This window comes from Ixodes scapularis, unplaced genomic scaffold (genome assembly GCF_016920785.2).
Source record: "Ixodes scapularis isolate PalLabHiFi unplaced genomic scaffold, ASM1692078v2 PGA_scaffold12__126_contigs__length_90152505, whole genome shotgun sequence".
NCBI classification, from domain to species: Eukaryota; Metazoa; Arthropoda; class Arachnida; order Ixodida; family Ixodidae; genus Ixodes; species Ixodes scapularis.
In genome coordinates, this window is record NW_024609838.1 from 30,889,836 (window position 1) to 30,913,207 (window position 23,372).

At 41.9% G+C, this 23,372-nt stretch overlaps 1 protein-coding gene across 1 annotated transcript in view; it reads right to left on the reverse strand.

Annotated features, from left to right (window-relative positions):
- Positions 1 to 2,282: 2,282 nt before the first annotated feature.
- LOC115327540 (hillarin) overlaps positions 2,283 to 23,372 on the reverse strand; it is a 38,075-nt gene continuing 16,985 nt past the window's right edge. Inside the window, exons 2-7 of the mRNA XM_040498725.1 lie at positions 17,750 to 17,866; positions 11,535 to 11,822; positions 9,166 to 9,306; positions 8,220 to 8,302; positions 4,227 to 4,370; positions 2,283 to 3,957 (exon numbers count right to left, since the gene is read on the reverse strand). Of these exons, the coding sequence (XP_040354659.1) occupies positions 2,850 to 3,957; positions 4,227 to 4,370; positions 8,220 to 8,302; positions 9,166 to 9,306; positions 11,535 to 11,822; positions 17,750 to 17,866 (1,881 nt within the window). The 3' untranslated portion in view covers positions 2,283 to 2,849. The remainder of the gene's footprint in view (positions 3,958 to 4,226; positions 4,371 to 8,219; positions 8,303 to 9,165; positions 9,307 to 11,534; positions 11,823 to 17,749; positions 17,867 to 23,372) is intronic.

Here is a 23,372-nt window from a genome sequence, read left to right on the forward strand (position 1 = left end):
AAGAATAAGAAAAAACATCTAGAAGCTTTTGCTTGGCTGGATCTGCAGATAATACATCTATACGAAAGTCACCACAAACAATACCACGTTTACCGATTTGCGCGCACCATTCCAGCATAGCTTCAAGATATTCTAAAAACATGTATACTGCACCCGAATGATGTCTATACATGACAAGTATGGTATCTGCACACTTTACCATAACTCATAATGCGGATTAATTATAGAGAATTCTGATATGGCACGTACATCTAAGTGTTCCTTTACATACAGCGCCGCACCTCCTCCTTTCACATTGTTTGGGGATATTGATGTGCATTCATACACCTCCAAGTGAACGACATCGAAGTCGTTTGAAAATCAAGTTTTAGTGAAATCTAAAATATCAAATTATGGTTTAACTCATCTAGTAACCTGTCAACACCTTCGTGTGTGTTTCTTAAACTTCGCGCATTCAACTGAAATAAAGACAATTTCTTTTTATTACGCAGTTCGCTGAAGTGTTTAAAATAACCTGAATCATAATAACTCCATGTTGACTGCGAACTCAGAATATCGTCAACATCACCAAAGAAGAAAGAAGCATTGGTAGCCATTGACGCAAAATGAAAATAAAATGTGGCAAGTTACGAAACCCTTAAATAAAACCGTCTATTCGCGAAAATACTGCCGCCTTTCTACCGCGTATACATACAGGGGAAGGGAGGCCAAACGCCGGTAAACACCTTTTCTCCCGAATTTTTTTTTTCTTTCTTTTTTAACAAAAGATGTGGCTCGTCAAGGTCGTCCCCGACAGATTCGCGAAAGCAGCGGTAAAGGATGGGAGCCGTGGAGCCACCGGGCTTCGTGTCTTCCTCAGTCTGTCTTTCTGTTGCCAAGGGGGCAAACCGTTGACCTCCGCGTTTCGTTGTCGTCCCGATCGTCCCCATCAAGGTCCCCAGCCCCATCGGCGCGGCTCGCTTTCCCCAAAACCGGTTTCTCAGTCTTCTGGTGGTCTTGGTCCATAAAACGTCCGTTTTATGCAATATTTGAAACCAAAACTATAAATGAAGTAAAGTTTATAAGAAAATTTCAATAGTTCCATATAAGAGATAAAAAATAATACGCCTTTCTGTTTACCTAGTTTAATAGCAAGCCATATAAAGTTACAGCAGCAACACCATTGGGAGTACGCCACGCTATTTGAATCCCCTGGTGCCCAGAGGGCTCTACGAAAATCAACACGGCGGTGAGCGAAACCAAAACCACGGGCCAACGCCATTGTGCTTGGAGGGATGGGCGGTAGCTCGTGTCACCTAGCCTACAAATTGAAACTTTTTTTTTTTGCCCGGTTTGCGCAGTGTTTTGCTAGGCTTCTGCTGCTTAGATGCTATAAAAAACACATACTGGGGTGTGTGCATGCAACATACTCCTCGGTATTCGTTTCAATAAGAAAAGCACAAAACAAGTGTCAAAACCCCATGAGAGATGATAAGGCGCGCGCGAACAATGCGAAGCACGTTGCAGTTATCATTGCAGTTATTGCAGTTATCAATGTCGTTTCAAAGTAAAAGTTTTGGTACAGTGCATTTACTTTCCTATCGCCCATCATTTGGTATAGTGCAGTGGGCAATCGTTGCATGCGATACTACAGCTTCGCTGGCCAACCACCGTGGATTGGATCCCCAGCGCGGGTTGGAGCCCCAACTTTTTACCTCAACCATGCACCAACCACCCCATTTCCATTACTTTTTGCACCAAGGAAGCTTCGGCCATCTTCCAAATGCGCAGGCAGAGACACGGCGACGGCCAGATGCGTTGCTTGTACTATACATATGGAAATAAACGCAGAAGACGCTAAAATTACTTGAAGTAATGAGTCACTAGCAAAGCGCCGTTCATACAGTTGCAACCGAGTAGGTCAGAGAGCAGCAGCGCATCTGGCCCTAAGACGTCGCAAGAGGCTTAAAAAACAGTTTTGTCTCTCTCGGTCGTACTTGGTTACAAGTATGTGAACGAGCCTTATCTCTCCATGCAACAACTCGCCTCCCAAGTCTGCCTTCAATAGGTGCTAAAAGTAAGAAAATCTTGACTGCTAATAAAGCATACCACAATACATTTAAAAGAAAAACAAAAGTATTTACCACTACTCAAAAGTATTTCGCTTTGGGTTTTCCTAACATCACTTAATTTCCCTAGCACTTATCCAAACTTATGAAATAAAAAGTAAAAGCTTTGATTTGAAACACCTATTAATCTCATAACTTGAAAGGCAAATAGGAAAATAAGAACAACATTTCAAGCATGGTATAAAATATATTAACTTTATTAACTTACACTATAAATGCTAAAGTTAGTAATGTGTATAAAATATAAAAAAGTAGCAGTATGTCATTGGAAAACCCAACAGGAGGTAAAAAAAATGTAAGATAAGTCTAAGTTGAAATGCAACTCTTAAAATCTAAGTGCAACGAAGGCAAGACGTTTCTTCACATTACAGTGTAAGTGCATAAACTTTGGTCACAAGCAAATGAAAACGTCAAGCCTTGTGACCTCTAGAGGAAACTCTGCTTTTTTTTCTTTTTTTTTTACAAAAGTATGAAACACAATTTGCCTGTTAGCTTATTTAAATAAATGGTACAAACATATGCGACAGCACTACGATTCATACACACGGGAAGTCTGAACGCTTGAACCACTAGACAAGCAGAATCTCTTAGCGTTAGCAAAGTAATGTTCCAGTTGGTGAGACCTCCATGATGGGCAATCATGTCCATCAAACACTAAAGCTAATGTAGCTGAATTGTAAACGGAAGCAAGGTTGGCAACAACATAACATGCACCAGTTGGCGAAGTCACTGTTCTTGCCGTCACTTCTTGGAGACGTTGATGAGGTACTTGCAGGAATGGGTCAGTAGATGTTTTTCTCCCGTTTCGATTTCTCCGTTCATCTCTCGGGTATAGATGTCCATGCCGTACTGTCCGTCATCCGGAAACGCAAGGAAGAAGGTGACCATGTCTTCCCGAACCGTATGGGACACAAACTTGGAGAGCTTCTTCTCCTCGACGCCATTTTTGTGCAGGGTTGCCATGAAATCCGTCAAGGGCCGGGTCATTCGGAATCGAACTTCGAGCTCCCGCGGTGAAAAGATGAGCGCATCTTCGTGTGTCTCTGGCACGAGACCAAAGAGTCGCGTTGCCTTCATGGGTCCCCATTCTCCGGAAGCACAGTCTGGCAGGGGAACCATGACCGTCTGCAGATCTTCGCAGACAATCTTGAACTTGCAGACACTCTTAAACTTCATTGGCTCGCCCGTAAGGTACTCCCTCGGTGTCACGGCGTTGGCAAAGATATCAAGAAGCAACGACCCGGAGCAAGGCGCGTGAACCCTGAACGCTACGATGTTGCCTACCATGCTCTGCATCACAAAGCGCTTGAGACTGACACCGTCAAAAATATCACGGTCGCTGTCGTAGAACTTGAGGTTGTAATGGAAGATAAGGCTGTGAGACATGTCCTCGGGCATTCCGATACGAACTGTCGCAGCTCCCGTGCTGTCCGTGAACAGCGTGGCATTGGTATCGGTGTCAGGGAAGTAGAGGCCATAACGGAAGAATAGTGACCTCACAAAGGGAAGTTCTTCAAACTCCCGCAGAGTGATGGGCCTCTTGAGAAGCTGCCATTCTGGTTGAAGTGGGAAGAACTCATAGATGAACTCTCGAGCATCGGTCAAGAAGTAATGGTCATCGTACTCGTACCGAAGGGAATCGGATTTTCCTTTGCTTCCAGGTTTTGGAACCTCCTTGGCGTTGACAAGGTGCCGCGCACCCCAGTTGCACTGAACGAAGCGCCATGCACCGGCTACATAGACGGCGTTCCAGGAATTGCGAAAGCGGTTGTCTTCGAACCGAACACCCGGCTGGTAACCGGCGCTCTTGGAGTAACCCTTGATGACCACGCAATGAAGACCTGCGTAACTGTAAATGTAACAAAAAGGTGGGACAGCATTATTTAGAAAATTAATCGTTGCATGCATCATAAGTACATAGCACCAGCAGCTATAAACGTATGCATAAATAAGGTACAAAAATATAGCAGAGTTGCGCAGCGAGCACACTCCTACTTTAAATGGCAAGATAGTCCTAGATAAAAAGGCTACCAGAAGTCATAGGCATCAGGTATAACTTTACCATACTCCGTTCACCTTGTCTGTCTGAAAGTCAAAACTGCGAGTCCTTCAGCTCACCTGCAAAGCCTCTTGAAGAGCACGTGGTAGCTCTCTGTACCATGCTTGATTCCCCTGAGGATGCCCATGGGCGTATCGGCAATCACGTTGTCGTCGAAGTGCATAGTGTTGAGATTCTTGACCGTGATCCACCGGAAAATGGTCCTGCAGGAAGTAGGGCAGAGCAAAATGATTGAATTATGAGGAAGTTGCTATGTTATAAAGTTCTTCAGTGCTGTTAGTGCGTCATATATCAGATAGCTTTAGCTAAGAGGCGTGTATTATGAAGTGTTAAATTTTTTCCGATTGTCTACAAAGCTTCCATGGTCAAAGGTTTATAATTGTCGACATGTAATGGCTGTGCATTGAGTAAATACCGTCACTTAAGAACAGATGGGCAATAAGCTTCCTGAGCAGAATGATTATTTTTACAGAAAAACACTACAAATCTTAGATACAGCGCCCATGAATCTGACTCATGCACAGATGCATTATTTTTTTTTCTAAAGAAATATATTATTGTAGTTTTAACAAGGATTAAAATGGGCAAAGATCGGACTTGCTCAACAGTGTAATATTTTCTATATATTTGCAAGGTAGAGCTAGGCAAGTCGTCAAGTAACAGTAATGACTTGAAACATAAATTGCAAAAAACTGCTCATCATGCAAAGAAATATCTTGACGGGATTTCCAAAAAGAACTATACGGCATGCTCCTGAATTTCTGCAATTACTCTCTCCTGGTGTGAATCCACATGGGACATGCTTCTTTCAAAAGGGAACTCGCTTACATGTAGACCCATTTACTTAAAGGAGCTGTGCAACGATTTTAACGTTGAAAGAATTGGCATTTTCTGCTTTTGATATTGTTCACTGTGTCACAAATGGCAGAAAACACACCTCCTTTCATCGAAATGTTGCGATTCCGCCGCGTAATAGCGAGGCAAAACTTGGAATATTTCCCGACCTGCAGCCACGAGCGGCGGCCATGAGAAACAAGCGGCGTGACGTCACTTGGGTAGTTGTAAAAAAGATAGCAAGTTGTGCGAATACCTGCTCGATAAAAGGTAACTTTTTTATAAATCTTGTCGTTCCAACATATATATAAATGCGTCAAAACCCTGGTATCATCGACAAAACTTTCATTATACGGAGTTTTAGTGGCGCCATCTATCCTAGGTCCACAAAACCGCGAACAGCCGCCAGAAGCCGGAGGGGGAGGGGGACAGCGCCGGACGGGCAAGGACGGGTGGTCACGCGATCGCGAGCGGATGAGTTCTCGCTGCTCGCTGATGGTTCTAAAGAGAGAACTTTTCCGGAACTCCGCGCCTACTCAAGTGACGTCACTGTGCACGTGACCCGGAAGACGATGCACGAGTTGAGAGGCGGCGAAAACCTGGATCTTTTTCATTTTTTAATCACTACCGCAGGCAGATGGAGCGTAACCTGAACAAGCGACCAGAAGAATTCTGGCGCTATGTGAAAAAGCATACCACGAAGAACTTTAACGATATAACGCTGAGCAACGGGTCAGTTATTGAAACGTCCCCAAAATCTGTTTGTGAGTTGTTTTCGCATCATTTCAGTTCATGCTTTTCCAATGTCAACACCCCTTTACCCAGGACATGTAATACTACTTTTGATGACTATTTACCTTTTACTAGATGTACTGTTCACGAAGTGCTTTTAGCTATTGGAAAGCTGAATTCTAAACTGTCCACAGGTTCAGATGGTATTCCCAACTTCGTTCTAAAAGGATGTGCCGAATGTTTTGCTCCTGTTCTTGAAAAAGTGTTTAACTTGTCTATACAGAGTGGTGTCTTTCCAGAAAAATGGAAATATTCAATAGTAGTCCCGATTTTCAAGTCAGGTAATTCTTGTGATGTTAGTAACTATCGTCCTGTTTCCCCTCTCAATGCATTTTCAAAGGTTTTTGAGAAGCTGGTGTACAATCGTTTGTATAATTATTTTAAAAGAAAGTTTGTTCTTGTACAGCACGGTTTCGTCAAAGGCAGATCCGTCGAGACAAATCTGTGCACATTTTTAAATTTTGCTTTTCCAATTATTCAGTCTCGGGGCCAAGTAGACGCAATATATCTGGATATGTCCAAAGCCTTCGATAAGGTCAATCATGAGCTGTTATTGCTGAAACTTAGGGACTATGGCCTGAGTCCTGAGTACAATACCTGGTTTAGGAGTTATCTTCATAAAATGCAGAACTGTGTAAGGGTATCTGGCTTCTTGTCTCGTCCATTCATTTCTATATCAGGAGTGCCCCAAGGCTCAAACCTTGGACCTTTGTTGTTTTTTATTTTTATAAATGATTTGGTGTCGTCCGTAAAACACTCTCAATTACTTATGTTCGCAGATGACGGAGTTGTTTCGGGAGGTCACCTCAGTCACTGACTGTACTTTGCTGCAGGACGATCTTCGTTCAGTGGTAGAATGGTGCAGTTCTAACAATCTTTTCTTAAATCCGCGCAAAACAAAAGTCATGTCGCTGTCAAGAAAGCGTCACAATTTATCCTATACATATGTTCTGGAAAATGAAACGATCTGTCGGACCACGCAGATGCGAGACCTAGGTGTTCTTGTGGACGACCATCTTTTTTTCCTTTCTCATGTAAACTCCATTATCAGCCAGTCATTGCGCACGCTAGGAATAATGTCTCGCTTAACTAGACCATTTATCACTCATCACTGTCTCTTGAAATTATATAGTACCCATATACGTTCGAAACTAGAATTTGCATCTGTAGTCTGGAACTGCATATCTATAACAGCAAGTGAAAGTATAGAACATGTACAAAAGCGATTTGTGCGCATCATTTACGACCGATATTTTGGAAGAAAGTGTTGAATATAATTCGATTTTAGCAAAATTAACATTGGGCACCTTAGGTAAAAGAAGGTCCATTCGGGATGTTCAGTTTTTACATAGGCTAATTCATAATGCAATAGACAGCCCTACTCTCCTCACCTGTGTTCACTTTCGCATACCACTTAGAACGAACTCTAGAAATCCTAGAGTCGTTTACCCAGACCTCATTCGAAACGCATCACCGGTTTCGCGTATCCAACATGTTTTAAACACGCAATTTACTGACGTCGATATTTTTAGTACAAACCTGTCTTTTGGAGAACGATCATTTTGATGCATGTGTTTTTAATTGGCATATATACACGTTTGTGTGCTTGCATGTTTTTTTTTTTTTTCACAACTCTTTATTTTTTGTCTACTCTGTATTTTGGGTGTATTTCAATTGTGTGTGCTTAACCCAGTAGGCTTTCGAGCTGTTGGTTAGCACAAGAGAAAAATAAACATCGATTGATTGATTGATTGATTGATTAAAATAAAAACTAGGGTATCCAGGCAAAATCTGTTTGCTGTAGTTCACTGCAGAAGTGTCAGGCATCAACTTCCACAATTATTTAAGCAAAGCCCTGAAATTGTTGCACCGCTCCTTTAAAATGTTCAGAAACTGTGCTTTACCTCAATTCTAAGTAACTTTTAAGTATTATAAAAATGACATAAAATAGAAGGGGCATAAAATGTGAGACAGATTTACAGTCCAAAACAGTTGTTGAAGGCAATATTTTTCGTCCAGTGCAGTATATACTTATCATTTATGCTGATAAAAAAAAACTAGGCATATATAAAACATATAGGAACTATGACACTATTTTGAAGGTTCACCTGTGTAAAAATAACACAAATACATCTTGGAATATTTTTCATTTTTTAAGTGTCTCAATTACTGTAGGGGAAGTTCAGGGATAACAAATATTTGAGACTACTAGCTAGTCCACAAAAAGAACCAATGTCAACCATCTGAAGATAATTTCTTAATGCATGACAATCAAATTTCCTCATCCCAACACAGCTCTCAGCCTTACAATGTAAGAAAGCATGATAGTAGTACGAAAATTTTGATCACAAAATTCTAAGGTTACTAATGAAGGAAAGAAATGAGCAAATTGAGTACGACTGATGCAACTATGTCTGCATTCTTACCTTGCTTTCTCCACATCAGTACCACAGCTGCATATCAACTGTCGCACCAGATCGGTGAAGGTCTGCTGATCTGCTTGTGCCACCTGTAGGATAATGGTACTTTAAGATTTAACCCATCTATCGCTCGTATCCAAGTGTAGTTATAAACTGCCAAAACTTCCTTAATATTACATTTTTCATAATGCAAGTTTTCAGAAAGTATGCATAAAAAGAGTTTTACTAGCAAATGTCGGCAGCGCAGAGTTACACGGAAGCGGCAAAACATCTAACATATTTGCATTTAAACATTCTTTCATTAATATACTGTAAACCACTTTATTTACACGAGCTAATTACTTCATAAATTTGCAAAGTGTTGCTTTAGAAAATATATTTCGGTCACAAAATTTTGCGATTAGGAGTGCTGTGCTATGTATTTGTAATCATGCGTAAGTATATATTCGGCGAGGTGCATTTTTCGCGATATGTTTCAAGTGTCAAAAGTTACAAACATTCGGTTCTCGCGAAAATTGATTTTTTTTTTTTACAGTTTTCAGTTACTATTAGAAGAAGACCTAGTAATATAAAGGCACAAAGATATATTGAAGAAAAAAATGATAGCAGTGCGCTTTTGTGTCCAACAATGGGCTAGCTCACCAGTTTAAATGCATTTGGTTTATATCTAAATTATTTCTTTCCATCTCAAAAATACTACGTCAAAAGGACAATATTTAATTGCTTTAAAGTGCCAGCGCCCATAAAAGTACAACACGCTACTGCGATTTGGCATATTTCTCCTACATCTGCTTGCTACATTTTGATAAATCTCCGGATGATTCCCTGCTTTTTGGGAGACTTACTGTACTGCAATGCCTTTGCGGTTTGAGGCATCCTTTCATCTTTTTGTTTACAAGAACACAAAAGTATAGAAGTAGCAATTTTTGGAATGCTTGCGTAACAAACTCACGTTGATAGCAATTTGGTCCAGTTCCGCAAAAATGTCCGGATCAGTGTAGATGTCCGTTTTGGATATTGTCGCCGGCGTGGGTGGTGGCGGGTGGCTTGGATAGGGACTCAGCTCCTCGCTTGTGTAGTCGTCACCTTCCCGCTGCAGGATAAGAAAATGACATAATCAGTATTCAATAACTGCGTGTATCCCATTCTCAAATGGAGGCAAGGACAGCTCTCATACTAGCTCTGTATGTAATGAGATTTAATCACTTGTGTTATTATATGACAGACATCTTATCAGTACGATTAGGCTGAATTGCGCTGTAAATTAGACCAACGATGTTTTATTCCTGGTAAGCTGTTTTCTGGTCCATAAGCACAAATCAGAAAAGGGACCCTACCGTTAAACTGCTGTGAAGCACGAATATGGCAAAGCCTACTATGTAAGGTTTTGTTGTAACGATGCTAGAGACTACCTTCAACAAGTTTAGAAAATGTGTGCAACTAGTGAGCTCCAGTGTGGCATTAGGTATAAATAAGGCACAAGTTCTAGTAAAGTGATAGTCCCAACCAAATATAACATTTTGAATATTGGACTAAAGAATTCCAGAGAAAATTTGAAGTTATTTACTTGATTCAAATAAATTTAGTATAAATAATTTATTGGAGCGTTGCAATGAGGCTATGCATTTTACTGAAATTTTCAATGCCGATATAGTCTTAAAAAATACTTCGTTTCCACTTGATATCTTAATCATCACGATTTTCACACAGAAAAGTATACGTCTTTTTAAATGGAGGATTGATTCGACTAAAGCAACTCATGTCTTGCTAAATAAAGTGAGTGACCTCTACAGCTTTATATCTAAATTAAATTCAAGTATAATAAGGCTACCATACTGATGGTAGATGACCTAACCATTAGATATTAGATAGACTGGGAAGTAACATTCTCATGTTTACGCATTGCCACCAAGGAATAAACACTCTTTCCCACGCATGCAGTGCGCCCAAAAACTGTAGAGTATTTTTCATTTTTTGCTTTTGTTTTAACCGGAAACGTAAAACGACGACCCTTTCATTGGCAATGCTGATAATGCTACCTTTCCATCTGCACGGAATCACCGATAATAAGCAGAATATATATTGAAGTAAGCGTTTCAAGAAAATAAATAAGAATGGAAGAATCGGAGAAGCGACACCTCAGTCGCACGCGTATACACAGCTGTTAACGGAGCTTTATTTTGTTAGACCGCAATCAACGATTCTGGTCCTTAAACTTTGCCTATTTTCTGGAAGACGTATCAGTAATCGTCGAAAGGGAGAGCAAACTTAGAGGAACCAAATATCTTCAAAGTACAACCTCTACAGCACACATACCTTGTGTGTCTGGACAGAAAGATTCTCGATACTAATCAAACTTAAAATTTTCCGCGATATATGACCTTGCCAGTTCTCCATTCTGGTTAATCATCCCTTTCCGTGGCATTTTTAAAACCTGTTTAACCTCGCTTTTTTTTTTCTTTTTTTTTTTTTTGTGGGGGGGGGGGGGGGGGGGTTGCATTTGAGAGTGATGTCTTCTGCAGGCTGATTATCTCAGAACCGTTTCCTGTGACGCTGGCGTTGGCGCGAACTATGAACGGCGACCTTTGTTGAAACGCTGGAGAAACTGCAAAGACTTTTTTAATGCTTGGCGAGATCTTGAGGCGAGTGTTAACATTTCTCTGGTTCTCCTAGTAGGTGATCCTATTGGCTCCTCCCTGGAACCAAGAATGCGCATCTAATAATTCAGTTTGCTCGCTAAAAAAAATAGTTCAGAGCAGTGGCGTACGCAGGACGCAGAGCTGTCTGCTGGTCCTTCCGAATTGTTTTGTTAGTATGGGTTCGTTTAAGCATTGACCTTCGTCCACCTCTCCCCCCCCCCCCCCCCTTATCAGCCTGGATCTAAGGAACATGGCACAACTGATGGCGATGACTCCCTAGAAACGCAACAATGTTTGGATTCTTTGGGGCTGCCAGTAGATTCAACATCTGTGAATCGCGTTGCGCGTACATATAAAAAGCGCAAAAATAGTATCTTAAAGGCCGACGTGCAACCTCGGTCTTCTGCAGGGAAGATTATCCTGTTAGCGCCCTCCTTTCGTAAACTGCGAAGGGAGCCGTGTTGGGGCAACTTGAAAGGTGGAAAGGATATGCGAAATGAGGGAGTGAGGGAAAGTGGAAAGCGCGAAGTGTACGTCGGCCTTTAAGCAACCAAATTTTTATTACCTTTCTGTGCCTGTCAACCATACCTTCTACGCAGTTTCTTTCCCTCTGTAAATGCAGTATGCCGCGAACCCTACAAACGACCCCAAAAGTACACAAAACTCCGGGAGCGGGCCTCACCCTGATGAGCTCGTCTTTCTTCTCGTTGATGAGGTTGAGCATCTCCTCGCTGTGCTTCTCCACGAGGTCGGCCGTGGCGGCCCGCTCAGCTTCCAGCAGCTTTCGGGTGAGGGACTCCTTCTTTCGGTCCAGCTTGATGGTCATGTTCTTCTCGAGATCGTCCTTCTCCTTCTGCATCCGTACCGTCAGGGCGCGCTCTTCCTCGGAGTTGATGCTGATCTTCTTTTTCTTGCGGATCTCCTGCTGGTACCGGTACGTGAGCCGTTCCAGCTCCTTCTCCCATTCTTCCTGCAAATCAGAACATACATCGATCAGAACACTGAAAGACATGCTAATAAAAACTGGGTGATAGTAACAGCACACGAGTTTGTTTGGATCGACAGCAACGATCATCCAAATGAAAACTTTAGCTACGATGAGAGTGAACAGCACACGAGTTTGTTTGGATCGACAGCAACGATCATCCAAATGAAAACTTTAGCTACGATGAGAGTATACACAGGCAATTCGCAACTCCAGCACGCCGCTCGCCCTCTAGAGAACGAATGAAGAATTAATTATAGAAGCGGAAGCGGCGACAGAGACGGTGGCGGGGACCATCGGCCTTGGTGCTGCTGTTACCGTATGGTTCTGGTCAGCATTCTCGTGCATCATGCAATTAAAAAAAAAAAAAAAAAACGATTGCGTTTAAATAAAAATTGTGCCCAGCTTCGCCAGTTTTAGAAATCAAAATACTCATTTTCTTAACTCACGTCAGAATCTCCGTCCCCTGTGATATGCTCTTGCCCTGACCGTTCTAAATTTGTAGCCAAACAAATTAATTTTAGCACAGACCAGCGTCAGCGAGTAGACACACGGAACGTCCTGGAGGATCTGTCCCCGCCCCTTCCGCCTTCTTGGCACTACCGCCCTGCCATCTATAAGGCGTTGGAGCTGCGAATAGCAGAGTATACTTCGATAAGCTATACCTACTGGTCTGGAAATTCGTCAATTTCAGCCATGGAAAATTTTGTCGCCACAAGCCGAGGTGGTGAAATGTAGGGGTAAAAAAAAAACGTAAAAAAGTCAGAAGTTAAAAAATGTAAAAAAGAAATGTAATATTTAAAAAAAACGCATGCGGTACTTTTTACGTGTCGCTTAGATTATTTCAAAAAGAATATGACCTCTAGCTATCAAGTATAGAAGGCGTCTCCAATCGTTCATCGTTTTAAGGGGTCAGTTCGGTTTTATAAAAGAGTAAACTCTAAACAAAATCTGGACGTAAATGAGCTCTTACGGGTTCTTCGGCTTGTCCATATTTTGCACCCTAAAATTATTTTAAGTACCCCCTCAAAGGGTGTTTCGACAAAACCTATAAAACATTTTAAACTTTTTTTTAGGCGGAAAATGTTTTATTGTTTAGTTGCCTGTCTTGTTTGCCAAGGGGCGACAGTGCTTGGATCGAAGCCGAACTTTGCAAGTTGAAAGAGTTCTTGGGGCGCCAAAAAAAAACTTAAAACCGTTTTGGTTTTTGTATGTGTATTTGACAACTTTCTTCACTGTGTCTTCTCCGAACCCACGTCCATATGTCGGGCCTGCAAGCGATCCGATTGGTTCTAGCGTTGGCAGCACACCTCCGGTGCTTCAATTCATATATAATAAAACGCTTCCATAACGTGAAAAAAAAAAAAAATTCCGGACAGGGTAATTTCAGGACATGCTAATAACCTCAACAAGACTTCAAACCACAAAAATAGGTCTCTGGCAGGTTAACGTAAATTTCTATTTGCAAGCCTATCTAGGCCTACTGAAATATCAAATCAAATCAAATCAAATCAGTTTATTTTCTGCCACAAAAATACATTCGTGACAAGGGCGCTGGAAAAAAAGCTGCACGTAGCAGCTTGACGAGTCCCAGCGCCCCAATACAAAGCAGCAGCGGAACTGACATGAATACAAAAAAGAACACAGTATATAACAATCACAAAAAAAAAAAAAACAACAACAGCAAAAAAAACATTAAGTACACATATTTAGAGCTATCTGAAACGTAAATAGTGATTTTATATTACAAAATGTCTTGTATTGTACGACTGTTTACAGAGTATATATCAATTCCATGAGAAAAAAGAAAGTTTAACAATAGCGGTAATTGGCAGTGGTATCTCTGAGTGCCGAAATTTGTTCTAGATACAGGAAGACGCCAGGGGGGCCTATGACGCGATGCGTAAATGGACTCGTTTTTTTTCTAGCTTAGCAAGGTCTAAGATTATGTTAATATTTTTTCTTACACATTGTTGGTAATTTAAAATCAATCTGGAGGAATACATATTATATATATCAATGATTTTATGTTTTTCAAAAAGAGGAAGAGAGTGATAATCACGAGGTACATTTTCAATCATTCTAACAGCCTTTTTCTGTAAAAGACGCAATTTGTCTAAATTGCTCTTAGTAGTTGTTCCCCACACTAAATGGGAATAGCAGATTATAGAATGAAAAAGGGAATTGTAAATTAACCGTTTGATGTTTACGGGAAGTATATGCCTGTATTTATTCATAATCCCAACAACTTTAGAAAGTTTTTTATGAATGCATGTTACGTGATTATTCCATGACATATGACTAGAAAATAAAACACCGAGAGTCTTAACGGTATCAACACATTCTAATTTGCATGACCCAAAATACAAATCACGTGATATTTGAACATACGATCCCGGGCATTGAAATAGGACAACCTTAGTTTTAGTGGTATTAAGAATAAGAGAGTTAATATTTATCCAATTTTTTTAATTTACCCAGAAAAACGTTTGCTATGGAGGTAAGTAGGTCTTCTTTGAAACTAAAAAAAAAATATGCTTGTATCGTCGGCGTACATTATAAATTTAGCGGTATTTTCGATGCTTACTATATCATTCACATATACGAGAAACAATAGAGGCCCTAGAATACTACCCTGAGGAACCCCGGAGTAAATTCGTTCAGTAGTAGATACATAATTTCTAATTCGAACATATTGGGATCGATATTGTAAATAAGACGTTATGAGCGATAATGGGATACCTCGGATGCTATAACGTTCAAGTTTATTTAGAAGAATTTGGTGATTTATCCTATCGAAAGCTTTGCTTAAGTCTATAAATATACCCAACGTTAGAAGTTTTTTTTCAAAATTTTCTAATATCATTTCCTTCTGCACCAATAACGCGGTTTCCGTAGATTTATGTTTCCTGAAGCCGAACTGAGAATCAGTCAGTAGCGAGTATTTTTCAAAAAAATGTAGTAGTCGAGAGTGCACAATTTTTTCAATCGGTTTCGAAAAGACAGGAAGGATAGATATGGGTCGATAATTACTTACGTCATTGCGATCACCACCTTTATACACTACGGATACTTGCGCAATTTGCATCCTCTTAGGAAATATACCGGAAGACAATATAAGATTATACAGATGAGTTATACACGGTAATAGCAAGTCAACTACAAATTTCACCGGCCCAATTTGAAGATCCTCACAGTCATGGCTACGACTGTTTTTTATATTCATGAAAGTAGATTGTACTTCTTTAGTATCACATGGGTTTAAAAACATGGTTTCGTTTATTCTGGGGATATTATTTGCTGCAGAACCGTTATAACTACTTTTCCCTACGCTCACAAAATAATCATTAAACATATTCGCCAGCTCTACACCAGAAATAGTTCTATTGCCTATGCTTATACTAGTGACTGCTCTATCTTGAGTTGGATTCCGTATTAAGGAGTGCAAATGTTTCCATACGACTTCGGGCTGCTTTAAGCAAGATATATCAAATAGATCTGCATAATAGCGGTGTTTAGCTCGTTTCAATTCTGCATTGACAAAGTTTCTAAATTTTTTAAATTCTAGCAATATTTTTTCATTTCGTGTCCTAAGAAAGTTGCCATAAAGAAAATTCTTTTTTTTAATAAGTCTTAATAGTCGTTTAGTGACCCATGGTTTTTTGCACTTCTTATTACAGTGAATTTTCTTGTACGGAAACGAAGAATAGTATGCGTCTTTTATCAGGTCTAAAAAGAGGTTATAGCACTTATCAACATCAGTTTCCCTCAACACGGGACTCCAATTGATAGCACCGATTTTTTCTCTAAACTTTTCGAGTGTTGTAGCGTTAATATTTCGGGACATTACTGGGGGGTTGATAGCCCTATTACATGGTACATTGTTATTAATGAACATAACTATAGGGAGGTGATCGCTTAACCCATAGCCCAGCACACCAGCACTAACGTTGTCTTCACAGTCGTTGGTTATAAACAGAGCAATCAATGTTGACGTTGAGCACGAAACCCGAGTTGGAGGAATTATGACATTACTGAAATTATTTGACGTCAACAAATTCGCAAAGTCATCGGTAATGCGGGAAGCTTCGAGCATATTTATATTAAAATCACCACCCAGATACAATTTACAGCCTTCTTCGTTCGCAAAACAAAATAACTCTTCCAAAAAATTTATAAAGACCGAAATATTTCCATTTGGCGGGCGATATAAGACAGAATAAATACAACAGTGTTTTCTAATGCAGAGTATTTCATAGTGTGGCGTAACAACAGAGTAATCACTGAGGAGCACAAAGCCGGAAACATTAGTCTGCAATGACACACCGCCTCCACGACCATAGTCGCGATTTAAGATAAAATTATAATAACCAGAAATAACAAAAGCATCATCATCGTCCTTATACCATGCTTCTGTTAACATTATAACGTTAAAAGGAGTTTCGATGGAATCAAAACACAATGCAAGATCATCTCCTTTCGATCGTGCAGACTGTACATTTAAATGAAAAAAGCTAGTTTTTGTATTAGTCTGGATCTTTAAGAAATCACTTAGATCTTCTAGTGTCATAGTACCAAGATTTACAGCCATACCGAAAAAAAAAAGCGTACCCAAGCAAATACTTTCTTTCCTTTTCCCTTGGGGTTAGCAGATCTTATCAAGGTCGCCTTCACATGAGATTTGAACGATAGGGGCTCCATACGCCTTCCTAGCTAAAATCTTGCAATTTTGCACCCAGACGTATCGCCACTGGAATTGACGCTTCCTCGACACAGCCATTCCGAGCAACCTTTTCATAGAGGGGCACAAATGCTCGTTCACATAAACGGGCGATTCTTCATTCAGGCCAAGGTCCTGGCACGTTATCCGTTTTTGCTTTGCTTTGTTAAGGACGCTATCTCTTTTTTGCCGGCGTTGAAATTGAACTATCACGTTTGCTTTGCTCATCTCTTTAGTCGGAACACGATGACATACTTCAATATCGAAAATAGCAATCGGTTCTCCGATTATGTCTCCGAGCTTAGTTGCCAGTTCAGTGACGTCTTCTGTGTCAATTTTAGGGATCCCTTTTATCTCAATGTTATGACGCCGCGAGTATTGCTCGCACTGGACGAGCCTTAGTTCATTTTCTTTTAGCGACATTGCATATGAACCCATCCACTCAATACCGTCTTTACGCATCCACTAACCTTACCCGTCCAATCTTCCAGCTTTCTCAAACTTTTTTCCTGTAGCATTTCATTAATTTTATTTAAATGCACCATTTACATCCGTCATTACGTCTACACTGCTTGGTCAACCATCTAGTCGTTGTTCCTTGTAGAAGAAACAAGAATTTAGGTGAGCTATAGGTGCATCAATACTTTCTTACGGCATCGGCTCTTACCAAGGCTACACGAGCGAATGGAGGATGTCGCCCCAGTCGTCCATGAACAGTCATAATCAATTCGTGCTCCCATTCGTCGTACGAATCGGCTCACCAGACTAGATTACAAGGCTCAAGAGTAACTAAGCCAAAAATGTCACCTGCCAGCGATCCTCAAAATGAAAACCTACGCTTCGCTAAATTGTTTACTTTCCTGCTAATTTCACGTGTACCTATTTGATGCAGCAAACTGGTGATTTGGGCCCGTTAAGTTGATCATGTACAAGAAAACAGAACCGACTAAGCCCAAGGACAAAAACAGCGCCATCTTGTTTCGGTCTATCTTCGTCCTTGCACTTATTCGGCGCTGTTTTCTTGTGCATGAAGATTGCGTTCTGTCCTGTTTTAGTCCAGTCGTCCTTGTATTTATTTGGAGTTTTCTTCTCTACCAGATGCAGCTTCTAAATTCTACCTCTAGATGAGACTATTAGCTGATACCACAACATTCAACTATTACATGCAGCTAAGAGACGAAACGATAAGAACCTGAATTTGGTGCGTGATGTGGTGCTCCTCCTCCTGTCTCTTCTTGGCGAACTGCCGGTACAGGTCATCCTCCTCCAGCCGATGCCTCATCTCCAGGGTCCTCTGGGTCTCCGGATCCTGGACATTGAAGGAAGAACAAAGGGGATACTAAGTACACATACATGCTTTTTTGGGCCGATTCATCGAAGACAAGTTCATCATTAAAGACCGACGACCAGTTCGTACTTTCCACTTTCCCCTCGCTTCCTCCTCTCCCCCTTTCTACCCTTCCACCGTTGCCTGTTTCCTCCTCCCCCATGGTGAGGAGGATCTTCTGCCTTGCAGTATCTCGAGTCCGGTCATCGGCCTTTAAGGAGCAACCGGGCGTTTTGATTGAAATGCGAACGTTCAAATAGGAGTTCATTTTTTACTTGTATTATGATCAGACATGCACAGTACTCCCTAAGAGCCACGAAATTACTGATAATAAGTTACATCAATTAGCAATATTGAAATTGTTTTTTACACCGGTTATTCGAAACTAGTTTCTTTCGTGTGATATCCAAAATGCTTTTGCTTAAAAAGTCCACTACGTTTCAGTCAATCCTCTTCATTGCCTACTCCCTATATGAAAACAAGATATCATTGGGTGATTAAGAAATAATTGAAGACTGATCCTCATAGCTACTTGTGCTCCATGAATGTATGGATGCAGTAGCACAAGGACAGTCACTTGACCACATAATTACTATATATGTTTCAGTTACTGCATTATATTTGGACACCATAATCGGAACATTTCATGGAACAGCTTTATAGGTATTCAAATTCTTCCTTCCCGCCAAGTATTCATAGAAGCAATTTGATATGCATTAGTTATCATTAAAAAAAAAAAAGAACTGCGCAGCAGGTAGTAGCAGTCTTTTCAACTTAGATTTCAGAATCCCTATGGGACCATACGCTCCATGGTGTACCCGAAAAAAAAAAAAATGTGTTAGGGACATATAGGCGTACATGTATATAAATATGGAACAGAGGATATTGAAGACAAAGTGCCCCTTTAAACGAATATAAATAGACTCATATTCAAAACGGTCGCCGAAGGACCGGAGCTGTCAAGCCCCATACAGCCCGTGCTCGAAGGGCCACACTGTTGCCAAACCAATGGTAACTGAACCATGTGCGCATCTGCACGTCGCTATTACTCATCAGGGGTGACGCTTTCGCGCTTCAAGCTCTGTCCCTAGCACAAAAACAAAACATTAAAGACGACAGAACAAAAGTTGGGGGTGGAGACGACAACAACAACAACAACAAAGCACCAGCCGCTCGGACAAAAGGCGAGTCTCAACCGCGCCACCGGAGATGCGCATTCGGGGAATCAGGGCGTTGCATCGTAGGCGTGCTCGGACCACGCGGGAGCACGCGATCAGTGTCGCCTCGACGCGTGCGGAACGCCAACCGTCTCCAACACGCTCCAGATCCGCCGCGCGCGTGAACAAAAAGAGCGGCTTCTCTCGCCCTCGTCTGACGTCTCATACCCTAAACTTCCACACTATTAACGCACTCACTAGACCGTTGTTCGAGGACATGCAGGCAAGGGTTTACCTTCGAGGACTACACTAAAAAAAAAGTTATGTGCGTCTATTTTCTTGGAAAGCCCTGGGGGAAAGTCAATCGTTGTAATATATACGGAGGAAACTCGACAAATGACGAGCTGAAAAAAAAAAAAAAAAAAAGTTTGGTCTTAAAAGCAAAAAAAAGAAAACCAGTAAGTGCCGTGTCTGCCACTGACTGTAACAAGGATCATGACGGTTCAGGTGCTTACGTCATGCTCAGTATAACAGCGGATACTTTTTTTTTTACGTCCAAACATATTTTCAGCTTCGTCGTTCACCGAGCTGTGGCAACTAAAGTCCCTTGCTACTTCTATTAACGTAAAACGTTCTTTGGCTAGGTGATCAGCATTTCGTGAAGCCCGACGAGCGTGGCCGCGAAGCTCGATGCTGATTGGTTAACGAGGGAGGTCACGTGACCAGAGGGGTAGGCGAGGAGGAGCTTGACCACCTGAGCGCACTGAGGGAAAGGAGCTCCAGAATATGGAAGGCTGTGCAGATAGCCATGGGTTTATCAGCCCGATTAGCGGTACTATCGCTTGATTGTACCCACGTGAAACTCAGTATCACTAAACGTTTATGATGCTGTTTCGCATATGCAAGAAAATTGCCAAACAATTTGCCATATTTCTTTTAGAAGTAACGAGAACCAATATAAATGACGAAACGCATTCCACCGGAACTTCATGGCGTCATTCAGTTCAGACTTCTGCTGTGCGCCACCAGCCGCTTCCTAAGACCTGCATCGTCACGCAGTCGGTGCTTCAAAGGATGTCACTGCTCGTAGGAAGATCTTATCTGGGACCTTTAGTGGCAACACCTGCAGAGTATGGCAGACTCGTGCAGCGTCAATTGCGCACCGCAGAGCAGCAGGCCTTCGAATGCATAAAAGAAAAAATTTATTGTAGTTCGGATTACAGCTCCCTCAAAGCCCGGTAGGCACGCCAAAGATGCGTGCCTACCGGGCTGGGCGAAGGAGTGTTTCAGTTCATATTGTCCGCGATAGTACCCGTCTTATACAGCGGTGCCTTTTATCGTTGAGGAGGGGGCAATTGGCGTTGAGTACTGCGACAGCTGAACTGGTATCATCATGGTGGACGCTCACACATCTTGAGCGTCCACCTTTTTCTTTTTTTTTTTAACATTATGTCGTTAATTGTATTAGTTCACCGTTGGCTCTCGTCAGTTAGAAGAACCGGACATTATTTTTCCGTCCTTTATTTTTCACGGCAGTCGGCATTCTTGCGGCCACCTACTATAATAGTGCATTCTCTAATGGTGATTTTTTTTCCAAATGGTAATTACAGCTTTGCGACCTTACTGAATGTCGGGTGCGACAGGAAACGTCGTAACGGGACCTCCCTCTAACATGACCTAGATGAACGTCTCTGCGCTCAAGTCGTCTTCAAGAAACAAGAGAGCTGCAGGTCGTTAAGTTGGAGGTTGTAAAAGGCGTGGGCGTATATGTAAAGTACAAGGAAACGCAAAGTCTCGCAGCCAGCGTTATGGCCGCATACGCCCGATGTGCCCACGAGAGGACATTTTGAAGTGCATTACGAGCTGGGATAGCACACTTAACGGGCCTCGCGTGTATGTTTTGCGCGAGTTGACAACGCTTTGTGAAAGATCAGATTTTGCATGAGGCCGTTCGAGTAATCACTTTAAACAGGCAAAGCTGGTAAATCATCCGTTCTTGGTTCCACGATAACCACAGAGCCTCGCTCTTTCGCACCCGAGGCGTCGTTCCTTCATCCGAACAGTGTCCTACTAAACGAGACTAAACGAGAGTGGCCAACATGTTCCGGCTTTCCGCTACGCTCACCACTAACTACTAGACTTTACTTTAGTCTTCAGTCTAACTCCGGCACGAACGGTTATCCATGTGCTTCTTTCTGTAAAAACGTGTATGCTTCAGACACGGAAGACGTAAACGAATCCTGTCCTCACTAGCTCCCTTGCAAATTTAAAGTGCAAATATTATTGCATCGATATCCTTCATTGCAAAACGATATGCACTAAGGCTCCCTAGCGACTCAGCAGATATTGCAGCCGCTACAGGGGCAACGATGGTGCAAGTCTGCTTTTAACTGTGACGTAAGTTCCCGCCGATTAGTGAAACTAACTCGATAATAGGTCATTTCCTAAATTCTAAACTTGGATAAATAAGGATATCGTAGCTCAGAAAACAGATCGCGATCACGTTGTACTGGAGAGAACTCAGGCTGCACAAGCGCACACTGAATTAAAATCCACACTTTAAATTCGTCACGAATTAAAAAAAAAATATATTAGGTCGAGTTTACCAGCCAGTTTGACTCCGCCACCTCTGCCGCAATGCATCGAGGGAACATTAGTATTTCTGGAAGTGCAATAACCTTGCTGGAGGTCTGCGATTGTGGAGCACAGGACGGCACGAGCCCTCGCATGCACGACCGTTTGCCTTCTGTCAACTAAAGCTATGGCGGAATCACGCATGCGCTGAACGCTTACTGAGATCGGTCTATTAAAATTTATTACACTTCGAAAGGGATTCACACTCGCGTGCGCATCAAATAAAATTCGATGCAGAACCACGTCAAAATTTTATTTTGTTTCTTTGTTGTTCTCTCAAGGCCCGAAGGCAATACGAAGAGAGAAAATAGGACAACAAAAATTTGAAAAAAAAAATACAAGTTGCATGTTAGGCACAATTCACAGGAATGCAATTATTAATGGCATTTATAAAAGGCTCAGAGTCTACGATGGCGCCAGTTGTCTCTGGAAGGTGGTTCCAGTCCTGGGACGTATGGGAAAAATAACAGGAAAGGGGGGGGGGGGGGGGGGGGGAGGGGGGGGGGGGCGAGCAATCGGTCGCGTAGAATGGAATTATGAAAATAAATTTTATCAAATGAAGAAAGGCGAGCAACCTTTGGTGGATGGAGAAGAGTGGCAATGACAGTAGTTTTCATGCTGATGATGCTTTCTGAGCAGTGGTAGGTTGAGAATAAAACTAGCAGATATGTTTTGGGTGGCTTCCAATTAGGATTTTATAAAGGATTAACTCGAGTGAAACAGGTGGAAAGAAAATTTTGTTGAACGTGTGCGCGTGCGTGATAGGCAATCGCTCGAAGAGGATGGGAAGTCCGCCAGGTGAAGGCGATTTACGAGTGAATAAACCGATCTGACTTTCACCTGAGATGGAACACAACTCACACAGCTCGCGGCCCTAGGCGACTGGTGTGCCACTGAGAAAATCCGCCTGGTCCGAACATCGATTGCGGAACCTATTCAAGAGTAGCGGAGCACTCTACCAACTCAGCTAACCAGGAGTTAGTCGTTAGTAGAGCAAACTCCTGGCGGAAGAGGAAGGAGGGAGGATAAAGTACATGAAGAAGGACGATGAATGGATAGATGGATATTCATAATTGGATATTCACCCAGATAAAGGGAACAAAGAGGACCATGGATGATGATAATAATCCCCGGAGAAGGGGAACAAGGAAAACAAAGGACAAACATGACGAAATCCAAAATACGCTTCTGGACGGACTTGGGGGCGTCCCAGCCGACCACGACCTCTACTTCCGGCTTCACTTAGGATCTTCTCGTTTGGCTGCAGTATGAGCCGGTATGTCGCCTCCTCTCATTCCTACTGCAAATGAGGAGGACATACATACCACCCTCTCACAACCAGCGTACCATACTGTCGCCATTTACTTTCACAACAGTCTTCTCCTTTGTCATCTTCCATTTGAACGGTACACATCCTAACGACAGGCACACACGCTGACACTGAGAAAGCCTCGCGCAAATTTAGACACAGAACTTCTGAGGGCAATTGCCAAATGACAAGTGCTCGATGGACAAAAAGCGTTCACAAAATACACTGGCAGCTGAGTCACAACCTACGTGTGACTAGACAGACAAAAACGCTCCAGTATCCTCGTCCAAGGTCATAGAATTTCCGGCACTCGTGATCCTAATTACCTCCTAAATCACCCTCTTAAATTAATTATGTTCTTTGCAAAACGCAACTGCATCTTTCCCAT